Raw genomic sequence first — 27284 nt, 5'->3', positions numbered from 1 at the left:
AACCTTTTCAGTTATCCCATAGAAACAAGTCTTAATATCTAGTTTTCTGAGAATTAAGTTTGTTTCGTTCATTGCAATGGTTATCCTATATATACATGTATAAATCTTGAGCACTTTTATTAAACCATAAGTATGTGTAACTTAGTGTAGCACACACAACAAGATATGAATAAGGCAAAGTAACCAGTCTCGTTAACTGAATGCTCTTATGTAAATGATTGCTTTATTGGGACTACTATATGAAATAACAAAAATATTTCATCAGCTTTAAAAATAATTTCCCGGTAAAAATTCTAGAAGATCTGATGAGTCATATATAGTATCGATCTCAATAACATGATGTGGTTGCATTTTTGGTTAGTTAAAATGAAGTGAAAGCCAATTATTATCCATTTACGGGTATTATGGGGTTTTTTTGTTGTTTTTTTTAAATTCCATGAAATTGCTTATTAACATTTGACATTTGTTATAAAATATATTTTGTAGTTAATTATGCAATTCTATTAATATTAATACTTTATAGTAATGAAACATTTTTAATAGATAGCAAATAGCACGTTATATATAAATGTAATGAACAACATACATGTAGATGTATATGACTGAACAAAGTGAGTAGTACAACAAATGGAAGTTTGTTACGACCTTCACTGGCTATACAGCTCTTGCACGGTCGGCAAGTGAGAAGTGAATTCCATTTTTTTTCCTTTTAAAACGACAATAGTTTATGATCGAAGATCAAATCTCTTAAATAAGAAGAGACAAATCAAAGTAAACAAAAATTGAAAGAATCGAAAGAAGAAAAAAACAAAGAGATTGAAACCGGATGCGTCGACATGGTCAGCATCTCATGCACTGTATATTTTAAGCTCCGACGACATCAATCAGTTATTTGATGGTCGCAAATTAAGTTTACTGTCGAAGTTAATCACAAATTGATGCCGTCGGAGCTTAAAATGCAATATTGTTGTCTCCATTTCTAATAAAACTGACAGAAAACAACGTCAAATCAGACATATAAAATATTGGCATTAGTTGTCTGCACTTGGGCGTAAGTTTTCATACTAGCATCAATTGTGAACTGGTGCCATCAAAATTGGTGACGTTATCCAATCAAAATGGACGTTACATACGATGTTGCATTAGAATGTTGTATCATGTACCTGCCATACGATTGACACTTGGTCAGGAAAAGAATACAATCGGTAATTTTACAGATAAAACATGTCGTTATAGAGACGAGACACCGACATATCGTATAGGTTAACCAAATTCGTGATGGTGATCGCAAAACTTATGTAGTGTCGATATTTCCTGCATATTCTATATAATTTAACAACCAGTGGCCGATATGGAACGGAGATGTTTGTTCATGTACATGTGTATGGATGTAATTATACCCCCGCTTTAAAAAAGGGGGGGTATACTGTTTTACCTCTGTCTGTCAGTCCGTCCGTCCATCAGTCCGTCCGTCAGTCAGTCAGTCAGTCCGTCCCATGAAACTTTCGTCACATTTTTCTCAGGAACTACACATCCACCCTTTCTGTAATTTGGTATCAACATTTATATATGTCAGCCACACCGTGTGATGCGTTTTCAGATTCATCACTTGATAACTTCCTGTTTACCGAACACTTGTCTGATTTTACACATGATAACCAAGTTGAAAATTTTCGTCCCATTTTTCTCAGGAACTACAATACAAGGATTTCTGAAATTTGATTTCAGGATTTATATTAGTCAGCTATACCGTGTGATGCGTTTTAAGATTCATCACTCGACAACTTCCTGTTTACCGAACACTTGTATGATTTTACACATGATAGCCAAGTTGAAAATTTTCGTCACATTTTTCTCAGGAACTACAATACAAGGATTTCTGAAATTTGGTTTCAGGATTTATATAAGTCAGCTATACCGTGTGATGCGTTTTCAGATTCATCACTCGACTACTTCCTGTTTACCGAACACTTGTATGATTTTACACATGATAACCAAGTTAAAAATTTTCGTCACATTTTTCTCAGGAACTACAATACAAGGATTTCTGAAATTTTGTTTCAGGATTTTTATAAGTCAGCTATACAGTGTGATGCGTTTTCAGATTCATCACTCGACAACTTCCTGTTTACCGAACACTTGCATATTTTTACACTATTAATATTATCCACTTGCGGCGGGGGTATCATCAGTGAGCAGTAGCTCGCAGTTTCACTTGTTTATTTCAAATCAATCAGAATGGGTCAAAATATAACGGAAATATCGACTGAATCAGTTATAAATAAGTCACGCTCAAGAACGAAATTTTACAATGCTATCTGCAGACTTGTCAAGGGTTATTTAAAGACAATAGTAAAGGTTCTTTCTTGGATTTTTTTTTCTGGTTTAAACATGATGGTGCAATAGTAATAAAATTCATGATATATGTGTCTAGAAGGTAGTACAGTATCATAGCAACCTACATTTACATAATAAAATTTCCTTCATACTTTTATAGTTGAGGTTCCATGGTGCTGAAATGTATTATCAGCTTTTGTTCCTTGTCCATCTTAAGTGCTGACTATATGTATGTCGCATTGATTATAACTAAAATTACAATATGAAAAGTAATCAAGAATAGATTCATCTTCCATTCTTTTGAAATATAAGTTAATGATAATACATTGAACATATTAAGCTCTAGAAGATGTTTCTTAAGTTAACGTTTCCGTTTAATATGTTTTCATATTTCATATCAAACATTAAGAAATGTTTTATAAAACTCTCCGGTGAGCCTGAATATGTCAATTTCCTATTGACGTAAAGCATCACGTAGCAGTTAAATGATGTTTCAGTTCTAGTAACCAATACTTGACACTGAACAAACGTAAGAACGACAAAATGTACTTCTGTATCTTGCATGGAACTAGACCGAGGAATTAAACTTTGAATAAAATCCTTTTTGCACTGAAACATGTATCAAATATTCATTAATATCATGTGAAGTCACGCATTGTTATATTGATCTAGATATATATATATACAAATTTCGAAGCAGTGTATACACTCAGATTTATATATATACTAGAACACACCCGTATATCGCAGGTCCGTGACTGAATTAATGTATATAACTATGCCTAAGCCTTATTTTAGTATTAGTATTGTCATCTGATAAAGTCATGCTGATTATAAGATACACAGTTTTCTCTGCTTTCAAATCTTTCTGTTTGAACCCGTCGAACTGGAACTTATCAATTATTGATAATATTAATTATTTGGAAAACAAAAGGTCCTGGAATGGAGTATTTTTTAATCAACAGCATTGTCCTATATTAGTTATAAATATTGAATTCTTTGATTCGCTGTTTTACGTCATGCCCGCTAACAAATTGAAAACTGTAACTATACGCCTTATTTTAGTCCAGATTTTTAGTATTCGTATTTTTATCTTAGAAAGTCTTACTGATTAAAATACTACAATAGGTAACAATTTGACAATTAAGTAGTGTCAACCCTGTGATTATAACCCGTGAAATACTATGTAGCATATTAATCCTGAATACACCGTTTGGTGGTGCGCCTGTCAGATGCAGAACGTACAGATAAGGTAATCGGTAACAGGTGAATATACTATTGGTATCAGTATCGGACTCGACCCGGAACTTCTTAATTATTGGCAATATTAATTACGTGGAAAACAAAAGGGCCTGGAGTGGTGTAATTTTTAATCTACACCTTTGTACTATATTAGTTATATATAAAGTTGAATTCTTTGATTCGTCGTTTTTACGTGATGACGGCTGACAAATTGAACCTCATAATTTTAGTATTATAGATAATATTGTGTGCTTTTGGAATTAAACTTTTTATACCTGTTGCAATCATGGATTTGTAATCCAGTGGTTGCCATTGGTCGATCTTTGCTGTATTATATATTACTAGAACACACCCGCGAAATCGCGGGCATTTAAAGCTTGGTTGAAAGTATGTAAACTCTTGTAGGATGAATTTTAATTTGTGTCTGGAGAATTACAGAAAAGGTATCAAAAGTCAGGTACTTTTAGACAGGACACTTATTATCAGCCCTCTCCCGGCCTTTTTTTCCAAAGTCCGTTATTTTTGTGTTTTCTGTTAAACTCAGTGATTTTGGAGAATTTCAGAAAAGGTATCAACAGCCATAGGTTCTTTGAGACAGGGCAAATATTTTAAGCCCTCTTCCTTTTTTCCGAAGTCCGTTTTTTTTTTTTTTTTTTTTTTTTTTTTTAAATTCAATGATTTTCGCGTTTCTGTATACTATGAACATACGTATATTATAAATATGACTATGCATGGTACCTATAGGACATAGAGGCATGATGATTAATTTACTGCGGAAGGAGTAGAAGCGACACACAAAATGAGGTCTTCTCGTTTAATAGTATGAAATTCAAAACAGTGTAGCTGTGGCCATTGATTGACCCATCAAAATCATCCATTGACTGGGACAATTTACGTGAACGTTTGTCTGTAACAACCACTGTTCATGACGTACCTACGATAGACATTTAAACTGTGGGGTCAACAAAGGTTTCTTAACGCCTTTAATTATAAAATAATTCGAAAAATTAATCAGGAATAACCTTTGTGTTTTGATTTATATAATTGATATAAATCAAAATATCGTGTTATTTCTGATTAATTTTTCGAATTACTTTATTTAGGTGTTGAGAACCTTTGGTGACCCCATAGTTTAAGTGTCTTTAAAAAGTACATAGTGAGCATTGGTCGTTACATACAAACGTTCACCTAAATTGTCCCAGTCAATGAATGATTTTAATGTGTCAATCAATGGCCACAGCTACACTGTTTTGAATTTCATACTAGTATAGATTCGTTCATTGTTACAATGAAAATTAAGCTATTGGTTTTCGGTTTTGAGTTGTTCCATATATTATTATCTCGGCGTATTTTAAATACGAAGTGGTTTCTGCCTTTTGTTTGAAGCTGTAAGGTTATTGTAATTGTCCACAACATTATAGTTTGGTCTTTTTGAATAGCTGTCTTGTTTGTATTCTTAATATATCTCATAAATGTCCCCTGCGCGTCGCAAAGCATTGTCTCTAGAAACTCGTCAATATTCAGACACCGTTTGACATATAGCTTTTTATGCTTTTAGAATTATTTGTTGTTCTCTAGAACGTGCTTTATTGTCAGTTGGATTTGAAAACAGGAAGCTGTCTTAAATGGCACTATTGTTTGCTATAATAATTATTTATGTATATAGTTGACCATAATATAAAGTTTTGAGCATTTGTTTGGGGGTAACGGGAATTATACCATATTTTGACTATCGTACTACAATGACACATACATAGTGACATACAATATAATTCCTCATATACCGGTATACAGCGCGGGTAATATTTTTCTACGGCGATGCAATATTGTTTTTATACTTTAAATTTCCAATGATACAATGATGCATGTTTTACTTCTAGAAAAAAATAATGTTAAACAATGTAGGACATACATTACTTTTGAAAATAGAAGCATAGCATGGTGTATTTCAATAAAACAAAAATACATTGGAACGAATACCCAACTATTTAGATATAACTTTATTGATATTCAATTAAGTATTTCAGTATCACTTTTGTTGTTGGATTGGTATACACAATAAAGTACATCCATAGCTATTGATTTGTGTTAGAAAAGTTAAATTAAATTGAAATGGGGAATATTGCATGAGGATATTGACATTTTACGTAAATAACAAAATATTGTGAAATAAATTTTCTGTAACGTACATGCAGCTTCTAATGAGGTTCACCTCGGTGCGTTTATGTAACTTTAGAAAGAAAGTAGATATTTACATTGGAAATGTGTCAAATAATCAATACCCGCACGAACTGCGTCAGAATTATGTGGTTACTTTATAAAATTTAGAATTATCTAAAAATAGCAATTTTCTAATTAAATCCGAACATGTCATTTTCCCTCACATTGTTTTTTCAGTGTGTTTGTAATAAGTTTATCAAAATAATAACAATACAACAGATTGTTTTCTTTCCTTCAACGATGTTTGCTTTGATTTAGTCAGGAAATAACATATTAAATGGGTTTTGCTAATACAGCTGTGCGCATATATGGATCTTTTACATTGATCTTTTATTTCAAGTTTGAAGGAAAACTGATTGAAAACATTTGGTAAAAGGAGGAGAACATGAACATTCCGAATTTAAATCTGTCCATTACTAGACATTGTTTTCTACGGAAGCCGGTTGGTGTCAGGTTGGAGTTTTATATATATATGTTTATTATCCTCCTTAAGGAGAGTATGAACATTAGCTAACTTGTTTTAACGACTTAGCTTACTTGTTTAAACGACTTAGCTTACTTGTTAAAACAACTTAGCTAACTCGTTTAAACAACTAAGCTTACTTGTTATTACGACTTAGCTAATTTAACTCGTTATAACAACTTAGCTTACTCATTATAACGACTTAGCTAAGTTGCTTAAACAACTTAGCCATCTCGTTTAAACAACTTAGCTAACTCGTTTAAACAACTTAGCTAACTTGTTTTAACGACTTAACTAACTTGTTATAACGACTTAGCTAATCTAACTCGTTATAACAAGTTAGCTAATATAAAAAAGAAGATGTGGTATGATTGCCAATGAGACAACTGTCCACAAGAGACCAAAATGACACAGACATTAACAACTATAGGTCACCGTACGGCCTTCAACAATGAGCAAAGCCCATACCGCATAGTCAGCTATAAAAGGCCCCAATGAGACAATGTAAAACAATTCAAACGAGAAAACTAACGGCCTTATTTATATAAAAAAAATGAATGAAAAACAAATATGTAACACATAAACAAACGACAACCACTGAATTACAGGCTCCTGACTTGGGACAGACACATTATATACATAAATAATGTGGCGGGAATAAACATGTTAGCGGGATCCTAACCCTCCCCTCACCTGGGACAGTGGTATAACAGTACAACATATGAACGAACTATAAAAATCAGTTGAAAAAGGCTTAACTCATCAGATGGACAAAAATACAAGTGGACTTTGCCGGGTACTTAAACATCCCGACACAAAAAGACACAATGAACAGATCTGAGAGTACTCGCAGTTATCTGACAAGCTTGTTCAAAGCCACTAACAACTTATAAAAAAACATGCATCTAAGACTAAACTATCAATCCGTACACATCCAACATCCAATGAATTTAAACAGCCAGAGAAAAACATGACCTTGTGCAATGCTAAGTTACAGGTATCGACATATTGTAGATCCATGAATATGTATATGTATATAACATACTAGCTAAGTTGTTTAAACGAGTAAACTAAGTTGTTTTAACAAGCTACAAATGTAGCTAAGTCGTTTAAATGAGTTAGCCAAGTCGTTTAAAACAACTTAGCTTAAACAACTTAGCTAAGTTGTTTAAACAAGATAACTAAGTTGTTTAAACGACTTAGCTAAGTCGTTATAATGAGTTAGTTAAGTTGTTGTAACGAGTTAAACTAGCTAAGTCGTTATAACAAGTTAGCTAAGTTGTTTAAACAAATTAGCTAAGTCGTTTTAATGAGTTAGCTAAGTTGTTTAAACGAGTAGGCTAAGTTGTTTAAACAAGTAAGCTAAGTCGTTAAAACAAGTTAGCTAAGTCGTTCAAACAAGTTAGCTAAGTCGTTTAAACAAGTTAGCTAAGTCGTTTAAACAAGTTAGCTAAGTTGTTTTAACGACTTGAAAATACAACTCTACCCTGACACTTACCGGCTTCCGTAGCTTTCCTTTTATGTAGTTATGTTTTATCATGATAACTTTCGTATTGATACCCAGTAAAAATGTATTCGAAAGAGTACATTGGTTTGTTAGAGACGTCATTTTTTAAGCGGGTTTTATTCTTTTAGCAAGCCCTTAAGGTTATACATAATTTGGGTACCTCACTGGTTGGGATTTTGGTTTCTAGTGTTCATGCAGTTGATGAAGGTTCTACAAAACACGGAGATAAGCATATAGAATTGAGTTCGTTTTCTTTGTATTTTACTTTTTTTACTTGTTTTAATGTTGAGCTACTAAATGTAGTTATTATCATAATTTATGTCTTTTTTTCCAGGTTTTCTAACAGTAAATGTTCTGTTAAAATTAGGGTCTTTGTCTAATTTTTTTAAAATCTGTCAAATGGAACTTTTATAATTATACAGAAACATAAATAAAAATATTAAAAACACTGATGGAAATGAGTGTAGATGAATAAAAAAGATAAAAGATTAATCCCTCGAAATCAATCTTCACCTGTAGTTTTCAGGTGGTTCATTAGTGTTCCTCAGAAAACCAAAAACCTTCTTGAAAGATAATTAAGGGACAACTAAAAATCCCCTTTTCTTCATATAAATAATGGGGATAACTCTTGAACATTTACAGTCTATGATATTGTTTTTAAATTTCAAATATTTGAACAAGCGTTTCTTCAATAATCATCCGGAAAGAATATGGCCGATAAACGGACAATACCAATACTTTATACTGTTACCCTCTACTATGAGTAAAGGCATGAATATAGGATAATATACTTCCATACTATATAACACAACCATCTTTGATAACAAATCCAGTTGAATGTTATTTGTAACCTTGTTAATCCAATGTGTTTATTTCACTCTGTCATATGATATTGAACAGTGTACGCATTCCTGATGTGCACTAATGCGAAAACGCAACATACCTACGGAGTTACATGTTTTAATTTTCTTTTGAATAATCTTTTAAGAAAACTGTGCTATATGCCTTGTATGCTCTTACATTAGTATTGTGGTAAAATCTCTCATTCTAATGTTGTCTTATATTTCATAGTGGCATTTACTCAGTCACTTCTACCTGTACCAAGTCAGAAATATGACAGTTGTTATCCATTCGTTTGATGTGTTTGAGCTTTAAATCGCTATTCGATTAGGAACTTTCTGTTTTGAATTTTCCTCGGAGTTCAGTATTTTTGTGATTTTACTTTTTTCTTACTGTTCTATCATGGATGTGTTGCACGTGACACCCTTGTAGATTTCTAAAAAGAGCAGACTGATGCCGCTACAAGGAAGCACTCACACCCGCAAAGAGGAAAGGGATTAATATAAGTTGCAAAACTTGCTTCCCAATCCACTATAAATAAATATGTTTAAAGTTATGGATAAAAAGAGATGCTGGTTATGTCGTTGAAACAGCAAGCCGATGAAAAAAATCAAGTCATCTAGAGAACAACATTTTGATTTAAACAGTAAAGTGTATATACGATACGTCTAGCGAGTGTAAAAAGGATTGGAGTTAAAACAATAAACAGGGAGCGTGGGATATACGCACATGAGACAGCATCCGACAAAAGCGAGCGTGGGATATACGCACATGAGACAGCATCCGACAAAAGCACACAGATAATCACACATAAAGGGAACAACATGTAACCGACATCATGTGTTGCTGTATATCTTATTTGTTTTTCTATGATTGTATTGTACATAAAATAAGCCATAAGGTTTGGTTTTGTTGATGACTAAAAGTTGTTAACTTCTACAACGTTAGATGTCCTTAGATCTCCGATTGTGAATTGTCACATTGGCAATCATATCACATACAACATTTTCTTATATTCAACAATAGACAGGTATCTAGACAATATGCCCCCCCCCCCACCCCACCCCCCGTAAATCGTTTCAAAGATTCTTTAAATAAACCAAAATATCTGTGTAACATTAGATTGACGTAACACATCAGTCTACTCAAACCCATTCATGAGGCTCTTGAATAGGAATACGGCGGGGTTAAACTAGTTTTTGAGATTTCGATCCTTCCTTTTCAATCTCGATCAACGAACTTGCAAACAGACATACAATAACATTTGATAGAAGTCTGATTATAAATGACACTCTACTCAGAATATGCACAAGTAAAACAACGATACGTAATACTCAATGAGAACTCTTGAAGTTACTAAAAGTAACCTAAAAGTACTTTACCTGCTTTTATAAAATCAATAGGATATCGTCGGCTGTTCATCTAACAAATACATATATAGATTTAGAACAGCATATTAATCTTAAACAATGTAGCTCATGTCCAAAAAAAGCTTTACATTATAAACATTCAATACAGTAAAATAAAGGGAACATATAGGTATTAATGAATCATACGCTATAATCGAACAACAGACAACTTTTTATCAATAAGTATATTGACCAAACAGAACGATTTAGTAGGGAATGAATATAAAAAGGATATGTGGTATTATTGCAAATGAAACCAAAGGACAAGGAAGTTAAAAATATGGGATACTTTACGGTATTCAACCATGAACAAAACCGTACCATATATTAAGATATGAAAGGCACTGACATGACAAATGCGAAAAAAAAATCAAATAAAAGAGAAATACCAACGGCCAGGTTTATGGCATTCTGTTTCAGTCTGTCGTTTTACCTTTGTCTTATAATATCGTGTTATAAATTCCTAATTAGATCAATATACGTAGGAATCGACAGAAAAAAACACTGTCCTGCCTCCTACTCTTTCTTTTCCTTTTTTTCTCCAATATATTCATGTACAATATCGTATTTGCTAATGGTGTCCATCAAGCCTTTATCCTCTATAAGTTCTTATAAGACTTCTCAAAACATGTTACACATGTGAACTACATACTTAATATGAGAATAATATGTTATGATACGATACGTTAAATGTTAATAATCAAAATGAACAAAGGTTACTGTGTCTGTGATGTTACCGGATTAGAAATACCATAGAATATTAAAAGGAAAAGATATTCAGACTAATATATAAAAAAAAATAAAAAAAATGTTATTGAAATCCACAAAAGTATTGCAATGTCCCGATAAAAGACGACGGATATCGTTAAATAACAGTGTTTATAGACGAAGTATAAAAACTGAGTTAAAAACATCTGACAAGCTTGTTTCCATCGCTTTTCATAACCATTCTTATTTAATTTCTGGAAACCTTCGTTCAGATGGAATTTTAATTACGCAATATTTGAATCTTTGTCTTCATTGGTTTTATAACAACTAAAGCAAAAAAAATACTGTTTATGTGAATGTGATAGTTAGTGATTGTTGTCAAATAAGTTAAGGTCTGTAAATTTTGTACCAATAAATTCTATTGCTCAAATTGCTATGCTTTGATACATAGACATTGAAATTTATTTTTAGTAAATTCTAAAATCATGCATTCAGGCATGTCTAATGGGAACAACACAACAGATACTTTTGATCTTCGGGATAAACGTTGGATAAAGAACAATAATACCAGATATTCATTTCTAGGGCTCCAAGGAATTGTTTTTTTAATAATACTACAAACATATAAGTATAAACAAAAACCCTAACTTCAAGGTTAATTAAAAAAGAGGAACAGTCCATGAAAGCTGAAAAAACGTTAATCCAAATAAACCAACGGAACAAATAGCAAAGAACTGTCATATTCCTGAATTGGTACAGGCATTTTCAGTAATGTAGGTTGTGTTTTTTATCACGATGTTGTTTTTTAGTAACTCATTAACTGGTTTTGCTTTTGACAAGATAATATACAGCACTGATAAAAATACCATTCTCTCATTAACATCACTAGAACACTAACGCGAAATCGCGGGCATTAAATGCGTGGTTGAAAGTATGTAAACTTTTGTAGGATGAATTTTCGTAAAATATTTTATGACTGGCTAATTTTAGGAAAGGTATCAAAATTCTTAGCCTGCGGATGCCCGGTGATGATAGTACAATTTTGTTTTAGCTCTCCCCCTTTTTCCAAAGTCCGTTATTGTTTGTTTTATATTTTTCTGTAAACTGTGAACATGCATATACTAACAAGAATGTGTCCCCAGTACACAGATGCCCCACTCGCACTATCATTTTCTATGTCCAGTGGACCGTGAAAACTCTAATTTGGCATTAAAATCTGAAAAATTATCTCATAAGGAACATGAGTACTAAGTTTCAAGTTGACTGGGCTTCAACTTCATCAAAAACTACCTTGACCAAAAACTTTAACCTAAAGCGGGACAGACAGACGGACGGACGAACAGACCAGAAAACATAATGTCCCTTTCCTATCGTAGGTGGGGAATAAAAATAAACTGTATTTGCTATTTACTTTTCCTAGTATACTATCCACGGCAGTCGCTCATTTAGTATATATATATACTAGAGAGAGAAAGACTCTTTATATAATATATCAGCGACCACGTCAGGGACCGCCGTGGATAATAAACTTGAAACTGACAGTAAATAGCAAACACATTTTATAAATAGTATCTGTATGATCATAGCATACAGAAAACCGTTAAAATAATTGTCCTGCCCCAAGTACTTTTAAAATCATGTGCAATTTTAAAACAGTTCTATAGGGAAAACGGTACTATTTATTCTGCCATAGGCGACAATATTAACATTTTCTAAATTTACAAATTTTTAAGATAAAAACCTGGATAAAACAGTTATATGTTGTGTTAGTACTTTATTATTGTGTTTTAAAAATTAAAGCCAAATAGTATCATCAACTTCCAACGGAGCTTGTTTATGTTATCCATGCCCACCGTCATTTTGCACCAAATTTATGAAATTTTGCAAGTCTTTTCAAATAATTCTCTAGAAAATATTTCAATAGGTTTCAAAATGTATGTTGTAAATATACACACTGCAGTTATTCAAAGATAAATAAAAAATATATTGTACCCTTACATCCAATCACAGCGCTCCTAATTTGACTTCCTTCACCTGCTTTTGGTACACAAAAGGCCAACCTAATGCTGGGAAAATTAAATACTACCGTTTTCCCTAAACGGAGGTCTTGTTTATGACTTAAAAGTCTGTCCAATGACGGAAGCAATATCCGGACGCCTTTTTTTTCGTTTTTCTACCCCCCAAAAAAACCAAACTGAATAATTATAAGAATGGATGACAAATGCGACTATGCATAGTACCTATGGGACACAGGGGCATGATGATTAATTTATTGTGAAAGGAAGAGAAGCGACACACAAAGTTTAGAATGAAATTCAAAACAGTGTAGCTGTGGCCATTGATTGACACATTAAAATCATCCATTGACTGGGACAATTTACGTGAACGTTTGTCTGTAACGACCACTGTTCACGACGTACCTACGATAGACATTTAAACTGTGGGGCTGTGGGGTCACCAAAGGTTTCTTAACGCCTTTAATTATAAAATAAATCGAAAAATTAATCAGGAATAACCTTTGTGTTTTGATTTATATAATTGATATAAATCAAAATATCGTGTTATTTCTGATTAATTTTTCGAATTACTTTATTTAGGTGTTGAGAACCTTTGGTGACCCCATAGTTTAAGTGTCTTTAAAAAGTACATAGTGAGCATTGGTCGTTACATACAAACGTTCACCTAAATTGTCCCAGTCAATGGATGATTTGAATGTGTCAATCAATGGCCACAGCTACACTGTTTTGAATTTCATTCTAATAGTATAGATGACACAGATTTTTTTTTAATTATTATTTGAATTAATTCTTTTATGGTATATGAAGGCAATAAAAGATCGAATTACAAATGAAAATGCATGCTTTCTCGTTAATGCATAAACATGTTCCAATTTACGATCCTTTGTGTTGGATTAAACTGAATGCATAAATATTTATAACGTCCAACGTTGATATTCTTTGATAAAAACACAAAATTGCAGCCATCCAAAAAATCCCCAAAATGGTACTTGCTAACCACGGGGAATGAGTCATCTAATTTCATTTTTTTTAACTATTGTTTATAAGGTTTTTTTATGTTCTTTCTGTTCTATTTTTATCTATTTATACAGTAACATGCATACTAGCTATGATAATCTATTCTAAGTGCATATGCATTTATATTTGTTGTTGTTATGTAGTAATTGCAATGTATTGATGGTGTTATGGCCCATTCGTGATTCGATCAGATCTATGATGCAGCACAATTAAAATGAAACATAAATGTCTTATTTGACCTTGCCATTCTGTCAATACTGATTATTCCGGGAATTGATATTGTAACCATTACCACAAAAATGCATAATATATATGTATGTTTCCATTGGGACGACACATGAAAACACGGTATTAATCACTTCACAATGTTTTTCTGTTTACATTGCCATTACTGATGAAGAAGTTTAAATAATACATCTTTCCATCATTGTGGTTTAAATGTTTGTTAAATGGTTGTTATGGAGGAATATTCAGGTAACTTGCTGTTATTCTAATCTCAATGATGTAACACAAGTATTGGCTTTGATAAATTGATAAATGATATTACGAAAATCACTGGTTAAATGGAAAATAAAAAAAGGAATAAAGTGATGACACTTTTTTTAACAATCTATAGTTTCTGCGGGTGCTTTACTGGGCCATTCTTTTTTTTAATAATTACATGGTGTAAAGCAATACTTTGTTATTGTATTGGCGATTATGCAGATCCGCACATCTTCTTTATCTTGCATTGCCAAAACAGGAAAATGGAAAATGTGGACACCAATTAGTTTCATGTAAATGAAGTTTTTTTGGAATTTGAATCTTGCAATCAATTTTCCTTGTGTATCGTAAATACAATAAAAATCGATCCATCAAGAATACTCTGTCCTTGTTTTAAATCAACTGTAAACACTTTAAAGCCATGTGTGATCGAACACATTCATTTGAGTGAAGGTCGACATGTCGGATATTTTTCTTCATAGTTTGAAGGAAATATATTGAAAATTCATTCATTCATTTGCGCACAACGAATTATGTAAAGGTTTTTTTTGGATTTTTTTGGACAGGAATAAGCATTTGGTATTACCAAAGTCCCCTGAATATATAGATTTTGATAACACTACGATATATTTTTAATTATTTCATACCCAAGCAAGCAGCTACAAGATGCTTTATCTCTGTTTTTCTCATTTTTTGTATTGTTATATGTATTCATCCTGACATCCATATAAGGTTATAACGTATTTTGCCCATAGAAATTAAATATTTTTCTTAGCTGAAGAATGTTGAGACATCAATAAAAACGCTACACAAATTGTCTTAGAACACTGGTCTTACAAGGTATTATAATCATATTAATAATACTTATCTCTCATTACAGGTTTTCTTGAGGTCCCAGTATCTCGAGGGTGGAGATAACAGAGACCCGTTATATAGACATGCTGCATTGACGTACCTGCATGCAGTTCAAGTCCCTCAACCCGGTAGGTTAAAAACAGTAGTCGTCTCCCATTAATTACGACTTTCGTAACAAAATATGGTAAAACGGAACCTATATGGTTCATATCAGTGCATGTTGAATAGAAATTTTGAAGAGATCATTCAATTTACATCTTTTCAAATTAAAGAAAACGACTACTCTCCTTTAGTTCAAAACGATTCATTTCAACTAGCAGCCAAGTTGTAGAAAAACTGAGCAACTTATATCTGTATAAACTAGCCTGAACTTGATTTACAAACCAAAATCTACAAACAGGAGATAGCAAAAATAAATATAGACGTATTTCGCTTTAACTGTAAACGACAGCTGAAATAGCATCGTAAAGCTAAAAACTACACATTTACAATATTATTATCAGCACACTAGTAAAAATTTCTCTTGTGTCATACATCAATACACAAAAAATATTTTATTGGGAAGTTCAACATTCAAATGCTGTGAATATAGCAAGCCGAGCCTGTATATTTATCTGTTAGATCGATTCACTCTTCTTTCTTAGAAAATAACGTTTTTACTTGAGAATTTCTAATTACTTTGTCATTGAAACTAAATGTGAGACTGAAGTTTTCTTGATTCTAAAGCATCAAACTTTAAACTGGAAATGACACACGCATACAATTGTAAAACAATTCCAATACTTCTACTATATGCATACAAAGATCTGTTTAAATGGAACTGTAATTATATAAATCTTCATCTGACCAAATAATACATTGAAGCGAGGGCATGGATTTCAATTACTGAAGTAGTTTTCCATTCAAATTCTATACCTCTGTTCTGTGAGATAAGCTTTGGACAATCGTACATTTCCTGTTAGGTTTCAAAGGATGTTCAAGTTAATGTGAGATAGCTTGGAAAAATCAATACGGTTGAACTCTTAACCATATTGATTTTTGTATTGATGCAGAATTATTAAAAGTAATAAGTATGCCTTAGGTCGTAAATACGAGCAATGCTGGCTTCAACAACAAAATAATTACGTGGCCTATAAAAAATGTTCAAATCTAGGTTATATTGGATTTAAAACTTGAATCTTATGGTAATTTTTATAAGCAGATTCAATCAATTAATTTTGTCTTGCACGAGCTGGAGAGCATTGCTGCATTTAATAATTTTGTATTCCTATATGTTATGTTTAAAATCTAAGAGAGTATTATATGACAAAGTAAGAATTTCAACCTTAATAGAAAAAGATTAACCTTTGTACAAAATAGCTCAATCCGTTAGGGATTCGAATGCTTTTTCTTCCGGATAACTGACGAGAAAAGGATGGAAAGGACAAACAGCATTGGGAATTACAGAAGGTCGATGACCTAGTAATTGGAAAAAGATTGTTTCCCCTTTTCAGTAAAGATTTACTTTTGTGGGCCGGTATAAATCTGCTTAATTGCAAGCTAACTTCGCTATATAAATACACATCCAAGTCCCGTCGGTATAGGGACTTTAAAAACAACTTGTAGTTATAATCTGATGTATTATAATCGCCCTATAATATTCACGAAATGTTCAGCACTAGATGTTCACCTTAACATGAGTGTAATTGAGAGTTTGAGTTTTGTTTCTTTTAAAAGATATTGAAAAAAAGTTCTAGTAAATCCTTTCTTATGAATTATTAAATTAGATAAATATTAACCATTACTTATTTCTATATAGGAATCTCGCATTGGAACTCACCAAAAATTAAAGATGGTAGGTTAGATGTTGTTTTATTCAGTGTTGTTTATATCCTTTTTATGTTTATGTTTCTTTTGTTTCATTAAATTTCTGGTGGATTTATGTAATTCAACGTTATTAGTAGTGTAAAATGAGTTTTGTTTACGTATCACTAAAACAAAATATATATAAGGGCCACGCTTTCTATAGGGAATTTACCCAACTATACCACTGGAAACGAAACAGACATTTATAATGAAATTCCTATTCTGTGGCAGTAATAAGATAAAGTTTAACAGCAAGAAGAAAAAACTCAAACATGATCATCAACTCCTCTTTATAAAATTATCATATCTATTAGATATGAGTTCAATGCATAAACAGTTCGTTCAGTGCAAGTACACTTTATACCAGATATGAGGTTACTACAGAACATTTTATACTAGATATGCGTACTTCAAGTAAATTTTCTACTAGATATGAGGTAACTGCAAAAACAGTTTATCTTAACATGGTTCAAAGAGATGAACAGTTAATACTATGTATAAGAACGCAGCGCAAGAACAGTTTACAAAGGCAAAACAATCATTTTCCAGAAAGTGCAATGGTCGTTATCAAGTCGAAAATGTGTTGAACCTTGAACAAACTCGCCGGTGCAAATTTATATGCAATTATAGGTCACCGTACGGCCTTCAAAAATGACTCTCAGTTAGCTATAACAGTCCGAATATAAACAATCCAAACGAGAAGAACGGCTTGGTGTAAGTAAAAAACAAAAAAACAACACACTTTGGACAAACCACAGCAACTAAACTACAGGCTACTGGCTTGTGATAAGCACATATATAGTGTATAAAACATGTTTGCGGACGCCCAACGCAATCCATTAACCTGAAACAGTGATGAAACAGCAAAACATAAGAACGAACTGGTGATAAGGGATTCACTCATCACTTCATACAAAGTACAAAAATAACAACACACAAAATACTAGTACGCAAGGTACAGATCTAAGGGTTATCGCAGTTATTGACAGCTAATTCAAAGACGATAAAGTAATAAAGAAAAGCTCAGTATCTTAGACTTAATACAATAATGAGTACACATCCTAAATCAAATGGATCCAGTGTTAAGACAGTCAATTAACTTGAAGTGAATAACACGACAAATGCAACTAGGAAAACAGGAACTGCTTACACTCCAGGAGCGTCTGTGTTCAACCTCAGTGTTATCATGGTGTTTGTTTCTTAAATCTGTATTTTCAGTGTAGTGATTTATGAACCAGTTTAATTTTTAATAGTTCTTTTTTCTTTCTGACCATGATATTATCTTTTATTTGACTTCTATTTTTTTTTTAGTATTTTGACATTTTTCAAATGCAATCTGTATGTATTTCCTTTTTACAACTCAGCACTAAATAGCACACACTGACAGATTGACGAAGCATCTGTTGTGAATTAACGAGTTTGTACGAGATCTGAACATTATTTATACTCAAACTAGTATTATCGCAGACAACTAAATGTATTGAAGAAAACATAAATCGAAAATTATTGAGGAAACATAAAAATGAAACTGTATAAATTTGGTGCATCCGAAAATTTGTTCTCGATTAATCTTCATCAGGAACATACCCCAACAAATTTCAACATCAATTATTTCACTTGTGTCAAATACTACAAAATTTCACGAATATGACTTGAGGCCAGTTAAAACGTACTTAATTGGGTATTATAATGATTATGTCTGCTAACTGTAGTTAAAATGATACTCGCGTTTTGTAATGCATTTGCCAAAGCATTGTCAGTATATTTTCGAATTACGAGTTTGAATATCCCTTTGGTATCTTTCAACTCTCAGTGAATTATAGAAAAGAATCAATAGTAGTTCATCGATGTTAAACACTAGTACATTATTTTGGAATATACAAGGGAAAAACCACGATAAACGTATGAATTTCAAACGGAACCAGACTTGATGCTTCCACAAGAAAAGCGCCTACTGCTATGGCCCAGTCAAAAATCGTCGTCACGAAAAGGAAAAAGTTACATTAGATAATTTTTGGATCCGACAACTTTTTCTGGTCTCGAAGAAATAACAAAACAAGAAATACAAAATATACCAAACTCCGAGGAATATTCTACAAAGAAAGTCCCTAAGTAACTGGCAAATCAAAAGCTCAAACTCATCAAACGAATGGAAAACAACTGTAATATTCCTGACTTGATACGGGCATTTTCTTATGTAGAAAGGATTGATTAAACCTGGTTTTATAGTTAGCTAAACCTCCCACTTTACACCGTGAATATACGTCTATAGTGATTAGAGACACTTGTATATCATTTCGGCCAACCAATGCGTGACCAGTTCCACTAAAGTTATATAGTGTCAATTTCAATCGTTATACCGCACAACCTGCTTGAGAAGGTTTTGAGGTTGAGAGACCTTATAAATCAATGCCGTATTATTATAATGTGCACGTATCTATATAAGAATAAGTAATTAATTGCTTAAGATAAACATCCAAGATAATCCCCTATCTTTGTACGTACCAACACTAACCATTGTGCAAACTCCTTTTTGTCCAAAGTGTCAGAATTTAGGACGTACAGTATTTCTTTTCCATCTTTACACATTTATAAAAAGAAAACTACATTTATAGTCTCACCATTTATGCAAAATGTCGAAAGTGAGGAACATCATCCCTCTCAAGATATTCTTCCAGATTAATATTTTGTTTGTCATCCTGTAAGTAATATCTGTTATTCACAACTTTCCATTAAATACTGTATGCAAAAAGTTAGAAGCCTTAAAGGCAAGTATGTAATATAACATTAAAGAATACAAATACTGACATTAGTCAGAATACATCTTGTCCACATCTAAGATTCAAAATACTTCACTTTTAAACTGAAACGACCACACGTTTAATTTTCTCATTGTATATATCAAAACAGTATACAATTTCTTGCATTCACTTAGCCAAATCCGTAGATTCATAATTTTGGTTATTGTAATTCAAAATATGACCACAACTGGAATGATGTTCTGTTAACTATCTTTCTCTAACGACTTAATACATACTAAGATGGCGATTACATTTGTTATTAGTTGGATTATACAATTTAAAGTTTTAGTATTTATGATATACTTTCGATGCTGAATTTACACATTTCAAAACCCATACAGGAAAACGTTACATAATCAATTCATTATTGTGAACTCAAAAATAACATTACACAAAAAATAAATACTGTATGCTTCTCTGGTTATATTATAAAGTATTAAAACAAGTCTACTTTTGTTTCAGTTGGAAGACAACAACCATGCCCAAATCCCACTTACAATTTAAGTTTCATCAGCGATCTTGTTGGTGAGCATACAGAAATGCGTGTGGATAACAACGGACTTCACATTGATGACAGTGGGATGTACTTCGTGTTTATGACACAATGTTTAAGAACAGAGGACAGATGCATTTCAAATCCTACACCTAATTTTAAAATGCAAATGCAGTTGAAAAGCACTGAAAAAGTTTTAATACAATCAGACGTAGTTAGAGCAGCGGGAAGCTTGGTTTTCCAACCATACGCATATTGTTTATTTACAAGACTTCACCAAAGAGATTCTTTGGGAATGAACATATCAGAGCACAAATATTTGAATTTAATGCTTGGCAGCAACGTTTTTGTCGCCTTTAAGTTACATGATCCTAGTAAGAAAGGTTAAAAACATAGTTGTTATAAATTATTTCTATTAGGACATTGATTGTGAATTATGGCAATATTATGTTTATTATGAGCGAGGCAGGTCCCGAAGTAAACTTTTCTTCTGTACTTTTGAAATATTGTTCATTCGACACTGAATTAGTTCTTATAACATTTTAATAATAGTATTTTTTTATGTATTATTCAGAAAAGTTGTTTTTTATTTGTTTCATTTTTTTGTCCATAAAAAGCTATTAATTGTTTAAAACTATAATATTTGTAGAAAGGTGAATTGATAAATGAAATAATACGTCACACTCCATGAGTAAAAAAACATTCTTGAATTTTGGTGAAATTATACATTTTGCAAAACGAACAATATTTTAAATTGAAGTGACTTCATGTAAATTCAGAATGATATATCTTGGACAGAAATTTGCTGGTACAGATATGAACGATACTATGTCTTAGATTTATTTTAAAACATTTGCTCATTGATCATATATTATCAGGCATTTGATAAAATCAGTCATTATGTATTTACTATATACTTGGTCCATTCAAAATGGCGTTGTTTGTTTATACCATAACTCATTTGCATCCATTGATCAAGCATGGTTATGATTTGCAGATATTGTTGTAAGCAGCTACAAAACACCAGTTGGAACACACAATTGTTATTAGAATAAATTGATCATAAAACTGTTTAGGCCATTTTGCAAAAAAAAAGTAATTCTTATTTGGGAAAAGGTTTATTCATGTGTAGCCGTCTATGGAATGAAATGAAATGAACTGATAAGTGACCAGGGGATATCAAACATTCCAATTCTTAAGGGCAGTGAACATTTCAAAGCAGCAATTTGTTCTTTCATGAAAAATCTTATTATGTATAACAAGTGTATACATTATTTAAACAGCAAAACACAGTGCAAGAAGAGGCAGCATTCTCCGATACGAAATATCTCCTGTGCCTTTCTGTTCCTTGGGTCACTTATCAGCACGTTATGTTATACAATGATAATAAGATATATCGGAAAGGTTGAAAATAAAACGTTAAAATAGACTAACAACTTTTAACTTCTAATATTCTTACTTGAAACCGAATTTGCTGTAGATGGCATTTCTTAAAGGTTGCCATTCTTCTAAAGCTTTGTTTGATATCCGATATTGTCTTTAAATACAAAAAATGAATGCAAAGATCATTTATATTCTTCAGGTGGATAATATGATATTATAATGCTTAAGGGTTTTGAGATTTTCCTTTTAAAATATTGCCTTTCAATGTCATTCAACATTTTGAATGATGTCTAAATGAGAGTGTACGCAAATGTAATTATTTATTCAAAATACAGACACTGATTACGGAAGTATAAAGTTGTTAGTCTTTGACGTTTGATTATTATGATTTTCATAATCCATATGCTAATACTGGACACCGATTTACTTTTGCGGCTCTACAGGTTCGTGTATTTTTATTTAATATAGTGATTGTATATAATTATTCCTCTTAATGTTTCATTAAATCTTACAATTAAAACTTCATAATTTTAAGCACGCAAAAATAAATGGTCTGCAGTATTTTACTAACTTTCAATGTGTTGTCCTCACTGGTCCATGCAATGTCTAAGGATATCAAATATCCTCTACTGGCAGCATTTTTAAACTCTAAATTTTGTAATGAGTAATTGGTGTTTTCTTATTCCAAATTATGCAGTAATATGTATTATTTCTCAAAATATACAGGAATGTAGCATATTAAATTTCCAGAAATTTTCTGTGTTAATGTGGGCAGCTACGTGTACATTTTCTATACAATGATAGTATACTAAACTGTGTTCTTTAAAAGAATAGTTGACAGTTTATTAAAAATGCCCTTATTTCAATATAACATACATTCCTTAAAACTTTTAGGCAGCATGTTTAAATAAATTTGAAATACAAACATTAAATGATTGAAAAATGTTCCAGTATGGAAACATATAGTAAAACTGTAAACATAATTTCAATAAAAAAGCAAAATACACATTCATAATTGTTTTCGATTTCCAATTTTAACGTGACTTGTAGTAAACAACTTTTCGTTGATTTCCATCTTTTAAAGGTAAGCTAATGACAAACGTACCACTTGTTTCTTCTTAAGGCATTTGTTTTATTTACTTGTAATATATTTGTATATTGTTTCTTATCGCTCACATCTCCCTTTCAAATGATGTTGAATATTATAGTTGTTTAAGTTATAATGTGGCACTATGTGCCTTTTTATCATTTTTAGAATATGTCAGTACTAAGGGATTTTACATGTTTAATTTATTCTTAAAATACTTGTTGTTAATATTTGTTACATTATTTATTTTAACAATTCTGTTTACTTTTTCTCTAACTAATTTTATTTGTAAGTAATATTCGCGTTGGGATCTTTCCCTTGTTACCGTTTCCATTGTTATAAGCTTTGTCCATTTGTAAAAATTTTTTTCCTTCTAAATACATGAAATTGGAAGTATTTTATTTAAATCAAAAAGCTTTAACAAGTTTCCAATAAAATTTATGAAACATTTAAAAATTTGATCACAATTATAAATTATTTGATATTTCATTTTGATTTTCATATTTTCTGTTATGTGCCTTAGCAGTGTCACGGTAGGACAAATACTAAATTATATATTAACTGAGTGTCAAATGTATAAATGGTACTGTGTCAAATATAAGGAAGAGTTACTACATCTCCAGGAATATTCATTTGCAGACATGGACGGTGTTTAGTGCTATTTTGGATTATGTAAAAATCTGGAGTGATATAACATCTTTCCATCCGTCCCTTACATTTCATTTCTGTCACTGACCTAACTTACAATCAATGCATATGAAATGCATTTAATCTGCACCCCGTTTAAATTTCTATTTTTCCAAAAATTCCAGTATTAAGAAAGTATAATAACCACTCCTTTTTAAGTTTTCTAAATCACTTTCATTGTTATGAGATCCATCGCTGGCATCTTGCTTCAGATCATCAAATTGTCACATTGATAGCGGCTGTAAATTGTATATATGTGTTACTTGTTTTTGGATTATTATTTTCTTCCTATCTCCGTAATTTTCTGTACATTTTATATCACAATGTCCCACCAAATGCTTCGACAATATATGTTATGATGGTATATTCTAATTTTTCAGTTCTCAGAATATGATGTACTTGTACGAAAGCCAAGATAACGTACAGTATTGTTGAATATTATTCATCTTAGCTTCTAAATACATGCATAAAATTAACGGTATCAATTTTCTTGCACCAGATGCGCATTTCGACAATACATGTCTCTTCAGTGATGCTCGTGGCCAAAATTTGGCATGTCATTTGATATGTCATCAACATCTTAAGAATGTTTTTGTTTTGTGAGTAGTAGGATAATTTCTTAAACACAAATGTATCTATGAATGAATATTTTTTTAATATGGAGATTGATAAAATAATACATTATTGCTAGCATTACAGTAACAGTTTACAGTATGTTATATTAGTTTAATCTATGTGTATTTACTTTGGTTTTAGGTACTGTAAAATTGCAAGAAAAATACTTCTGAAAATAAGTTACACATTTTTGTCAATCTATCGAACTACTCACAAAACACAATGCACTTTTATTTGTAGAAATACGACCATTTTATCTTATTTTTTAATTGAAAATAAACTTTGAATATACATAATAAAATGTTTTGAAGAAGTAACAACATTGAACATTTATATGTATATATAAATATATGATTATTCTATAACTGTTAAATTTGATAATGTTCATTTGTTTATTAAGTTATAAGGGAAGTGGTCACTCTGTTATTGTAATAAACTAAATATTTGACGAACAAAGAAAAATTCAAGGCTTTTAAGTTAAACTGTAAAATTTCATTGTAGTCTGATAAACATTTTTGCACTGGAAATATCATCAGATGAGTGCCATAATTTTGCTGCTTGTTGCAGCTTCTTCAATTTATGACCGTGATTTCTATGTGTTTTATTTATATTTTTGTCCGTTTTAACATTATAAAATGTACAATGTGTTGTTGAATGGTATTGTGGAAAATGTTTCTGCAGAAAAGAGTAATGATATTACCTTGAATAAATATTTTTCTGTTTAAAAAAACCAGGTACACACTTTATAGATATCTTATTTTGTCTTTTTTGCTGTTACCACTGTAAGAAGGAATGGTTGTCTCCCGTTTGTCACGTTATGAAGCATTTAGAGAAAATCCATCACGTTTCATTAACTGCATTCAAATACTGAGTTTATTAGGTTTTTTTTTTTAAAGGTTAACTAGATGGTAAAATATTATAGTGCATTGTTTTCCATAAAGGTGGTCAATGCTTTAATAGAACCTTTATCAACTAAGAACACTGTTAACTTTAAGAATAATATTTCCTCAAAAAAGATATGATATGACCTTAATAACAGTCTTCTTGATTTCTTTAAACGCAGACAAGGCCTTAAAGCTACAAGGATTTTCAATATAAGCACCCATACATTAAGTATGTTACTATGAAATCAAAAATTTTATGGCTACAAAATGCTCTGACAGGATGTTTTTCATGGACATTACTATTTACTGCGCATTTTAACCATTTTAGCAATATTATGACCTTTTAGATGTCAAATTAATCAGCCTTAACATTAAATATTCAATGAACAGAGTTGCAGGTAGAATGTCATTGTATTTGATGCAGATTTAATAGAAGCCCACTCGAAAGTAAATACATATATAATGTTTAAAAGTGTTGTTTAAGAGATATTTAAAATTCTATGTCAATATAAATGTTCTAAGACAAAAGTATGGAATAATTCTATAGAAACGTTATAGAGTAAACCTTTCCTTTTCGAAATTCATGAATATTCTTTTTACCGATAACCAATGAATAAACATTCCATAATATTTTTTTCTGATTTTCTATATCTATTTTTTTATTTTCTATGATAGACTTCTGTGAATGCGTGTATTTCTATAATCGCATTGCATCTTTTTGGAGCGAGTAACATTAGCGAGTAACATTTTCAACATTTGTGCTATTTCGTGCCAAAATTTAGTTAGATGCTTATCAATACTTTATTAAAATAGTTTCCTTTTAGTAGATATTTGCACCTATTAATGTTTGTCGTTGAAAAAAGATAATTGTCTAAAATCTTACTTAAAGTAATAGCGTGAGTTTTACTTATTTCAGAAGCACTATTTTTGACTAAATCCTTCCAATATAATTGTTTGATTTATCAAAGACCATGTGCAACTTACTTTTAACGATTTAGACAGTGTTTTATTCATCTCAACTCGACCCAGGATAATAAGGGGAATGATTGACATGTTTTAGCAATATATTAAACAAATAAATAAAATAGATTGTTAATTACAGTTCTTTTAACTTAAAATTCACTTTTTGGGTAAAGATTGCATGAAACGTAATCAACACCCTTTAGAACAGGCCTGATATCTAAATATTTTAAGGTTTATCACTACTTTTGTGATACACAAAATATTGTGCATTGATCATAACATTCTATACATCTTAACCATGAACATTTCCTAAAATTCATCAATGAAATATATGCTCACATATTCAAGATACATAATGATGTTATATTTGTCAAGAAAATACATAACTATTGTAAGGTGCAGGAATCTAGCATCTGTCCTAAAAATAACAAAAGTCATCTTGAAAATTAGAGTTATCTTCCTTTGTCCATAATTATAGTTGATTCAACCTTAACCAATGCTTTATACAATGACAAATTTAATTTTTCTTCCCACTGATATAATAAAGCTCTGTTTACCCTCCAGTGCTTAAAAGCACTTTGATTACAACATGAGATCACCATACACTTAACACAACTGTGGTTATCTACAGTACGTTAATTCAACTTATATTATCAACATATTTGAGAAATTAAATCATTTTTATTTCGTCAATTGTGTATTCATCTTCATGTTTTCCTAATAAATTATGTTCAAAGTATCATTCAGATAATTACATCATGAAATTAAAATTCAATAAAGAATTCACAGACACAAGAAAGTTATATCCTATTGAAATGTATTGGCGATTTATTATTTTAAAGTTTCTTTTTTTTTTCTTCGGAAGACATTATTAGGTGTTATTCTGTTTAGCTAAACGTGTTGTGTATGTCTTGTGCTTATAAAATATTGTTACTTATATAAATGATAAATAAAGCAGCTAATGAAAGACAATTGTTATTTATATAAGTAATGAAACTAAGGTGATATGTGGTCGTTATATTTGAGAACTGTTCTTTTGTTGAGAAACATAAAACACTCCATGTATGGTGACTTCACAAAAATACCATGCTGTGAAGGCTTACCATATAAATCACAATCATTAATGGATTATTAACAGTTTGTGAACCATCATCGGTGACAACAACAAAAATCACATACTATGAATGATGACAACAAAAAATCCCATACTATGAATGATGACATCAAAACATCATATACTATGAATGATGACATCAAAACATCATATACTATGAATGATGACAACAAAACATCACATACTATGAATGATGACAACAAAAAATCACATATTATGAATGATGACAGCAAACAATCACATACTATGAATGATGACAACAAAACATCACAAACTATGAATGATGACAACAAAAACGCATACAATAAATGAT

General features: G+C 31.3%; 1 protein-coding gene across 4 annotated transcripts in view; it reads left to right on the top strand.

Moving 5' to 3' along the window:
* The window catches only part of LOC139514465 (uncharacterized), a 46585-nt gene extending 19761 nt beyond the window's left edge, over positions 1 to 26824 (top strand). For 2 of the 4 annotated variants that reach the window (XM_071303771.1, XM_071303769.1), the window contains exons 3-6: positions 15125 to 15227; positions 16898 to 16933; positions 20208 to 23873; positions 23981 to 26824. In XM_071303771.1, coding sequence (XP_071159872.1) covers positions 15125 to 15227; positions 16898 to 16933; positions 20208 to 20626 — 558 coding nt within the window. In that variant the 3' untranslated portion in view covers positions 20627 to 23873; positions 23981 to 26824. The remainder of the gene's footprint in view (positions 1 to 15124; positions 15228 to 16897; positions 16934 to 20207; positions 23874 to 23980) is intronic. The other 2 variants (XM_071303772.1, XM_071303770.1) reach the window with 1 other exon arrangement.
* Positions 26825 to 27284: the final 460 nt, after the last annotated feature.

Source organism: Mytilus edulis, chromosome 3, assembly GCF_963676685.1.
Source record: "Mytilus edulis chromosome 3, xbMytEdul2.2, whole genome shotgun sequence".
Lineage (NCBI taxonomy): Eukaryota > Metazoa > Mollusca > Bivalvia > Mytilida > Mytilidae > Mytilus > Mytilus edulis.
This window is presented reverse-complemented; position numbering and strand designations above follow the sequence as displayed.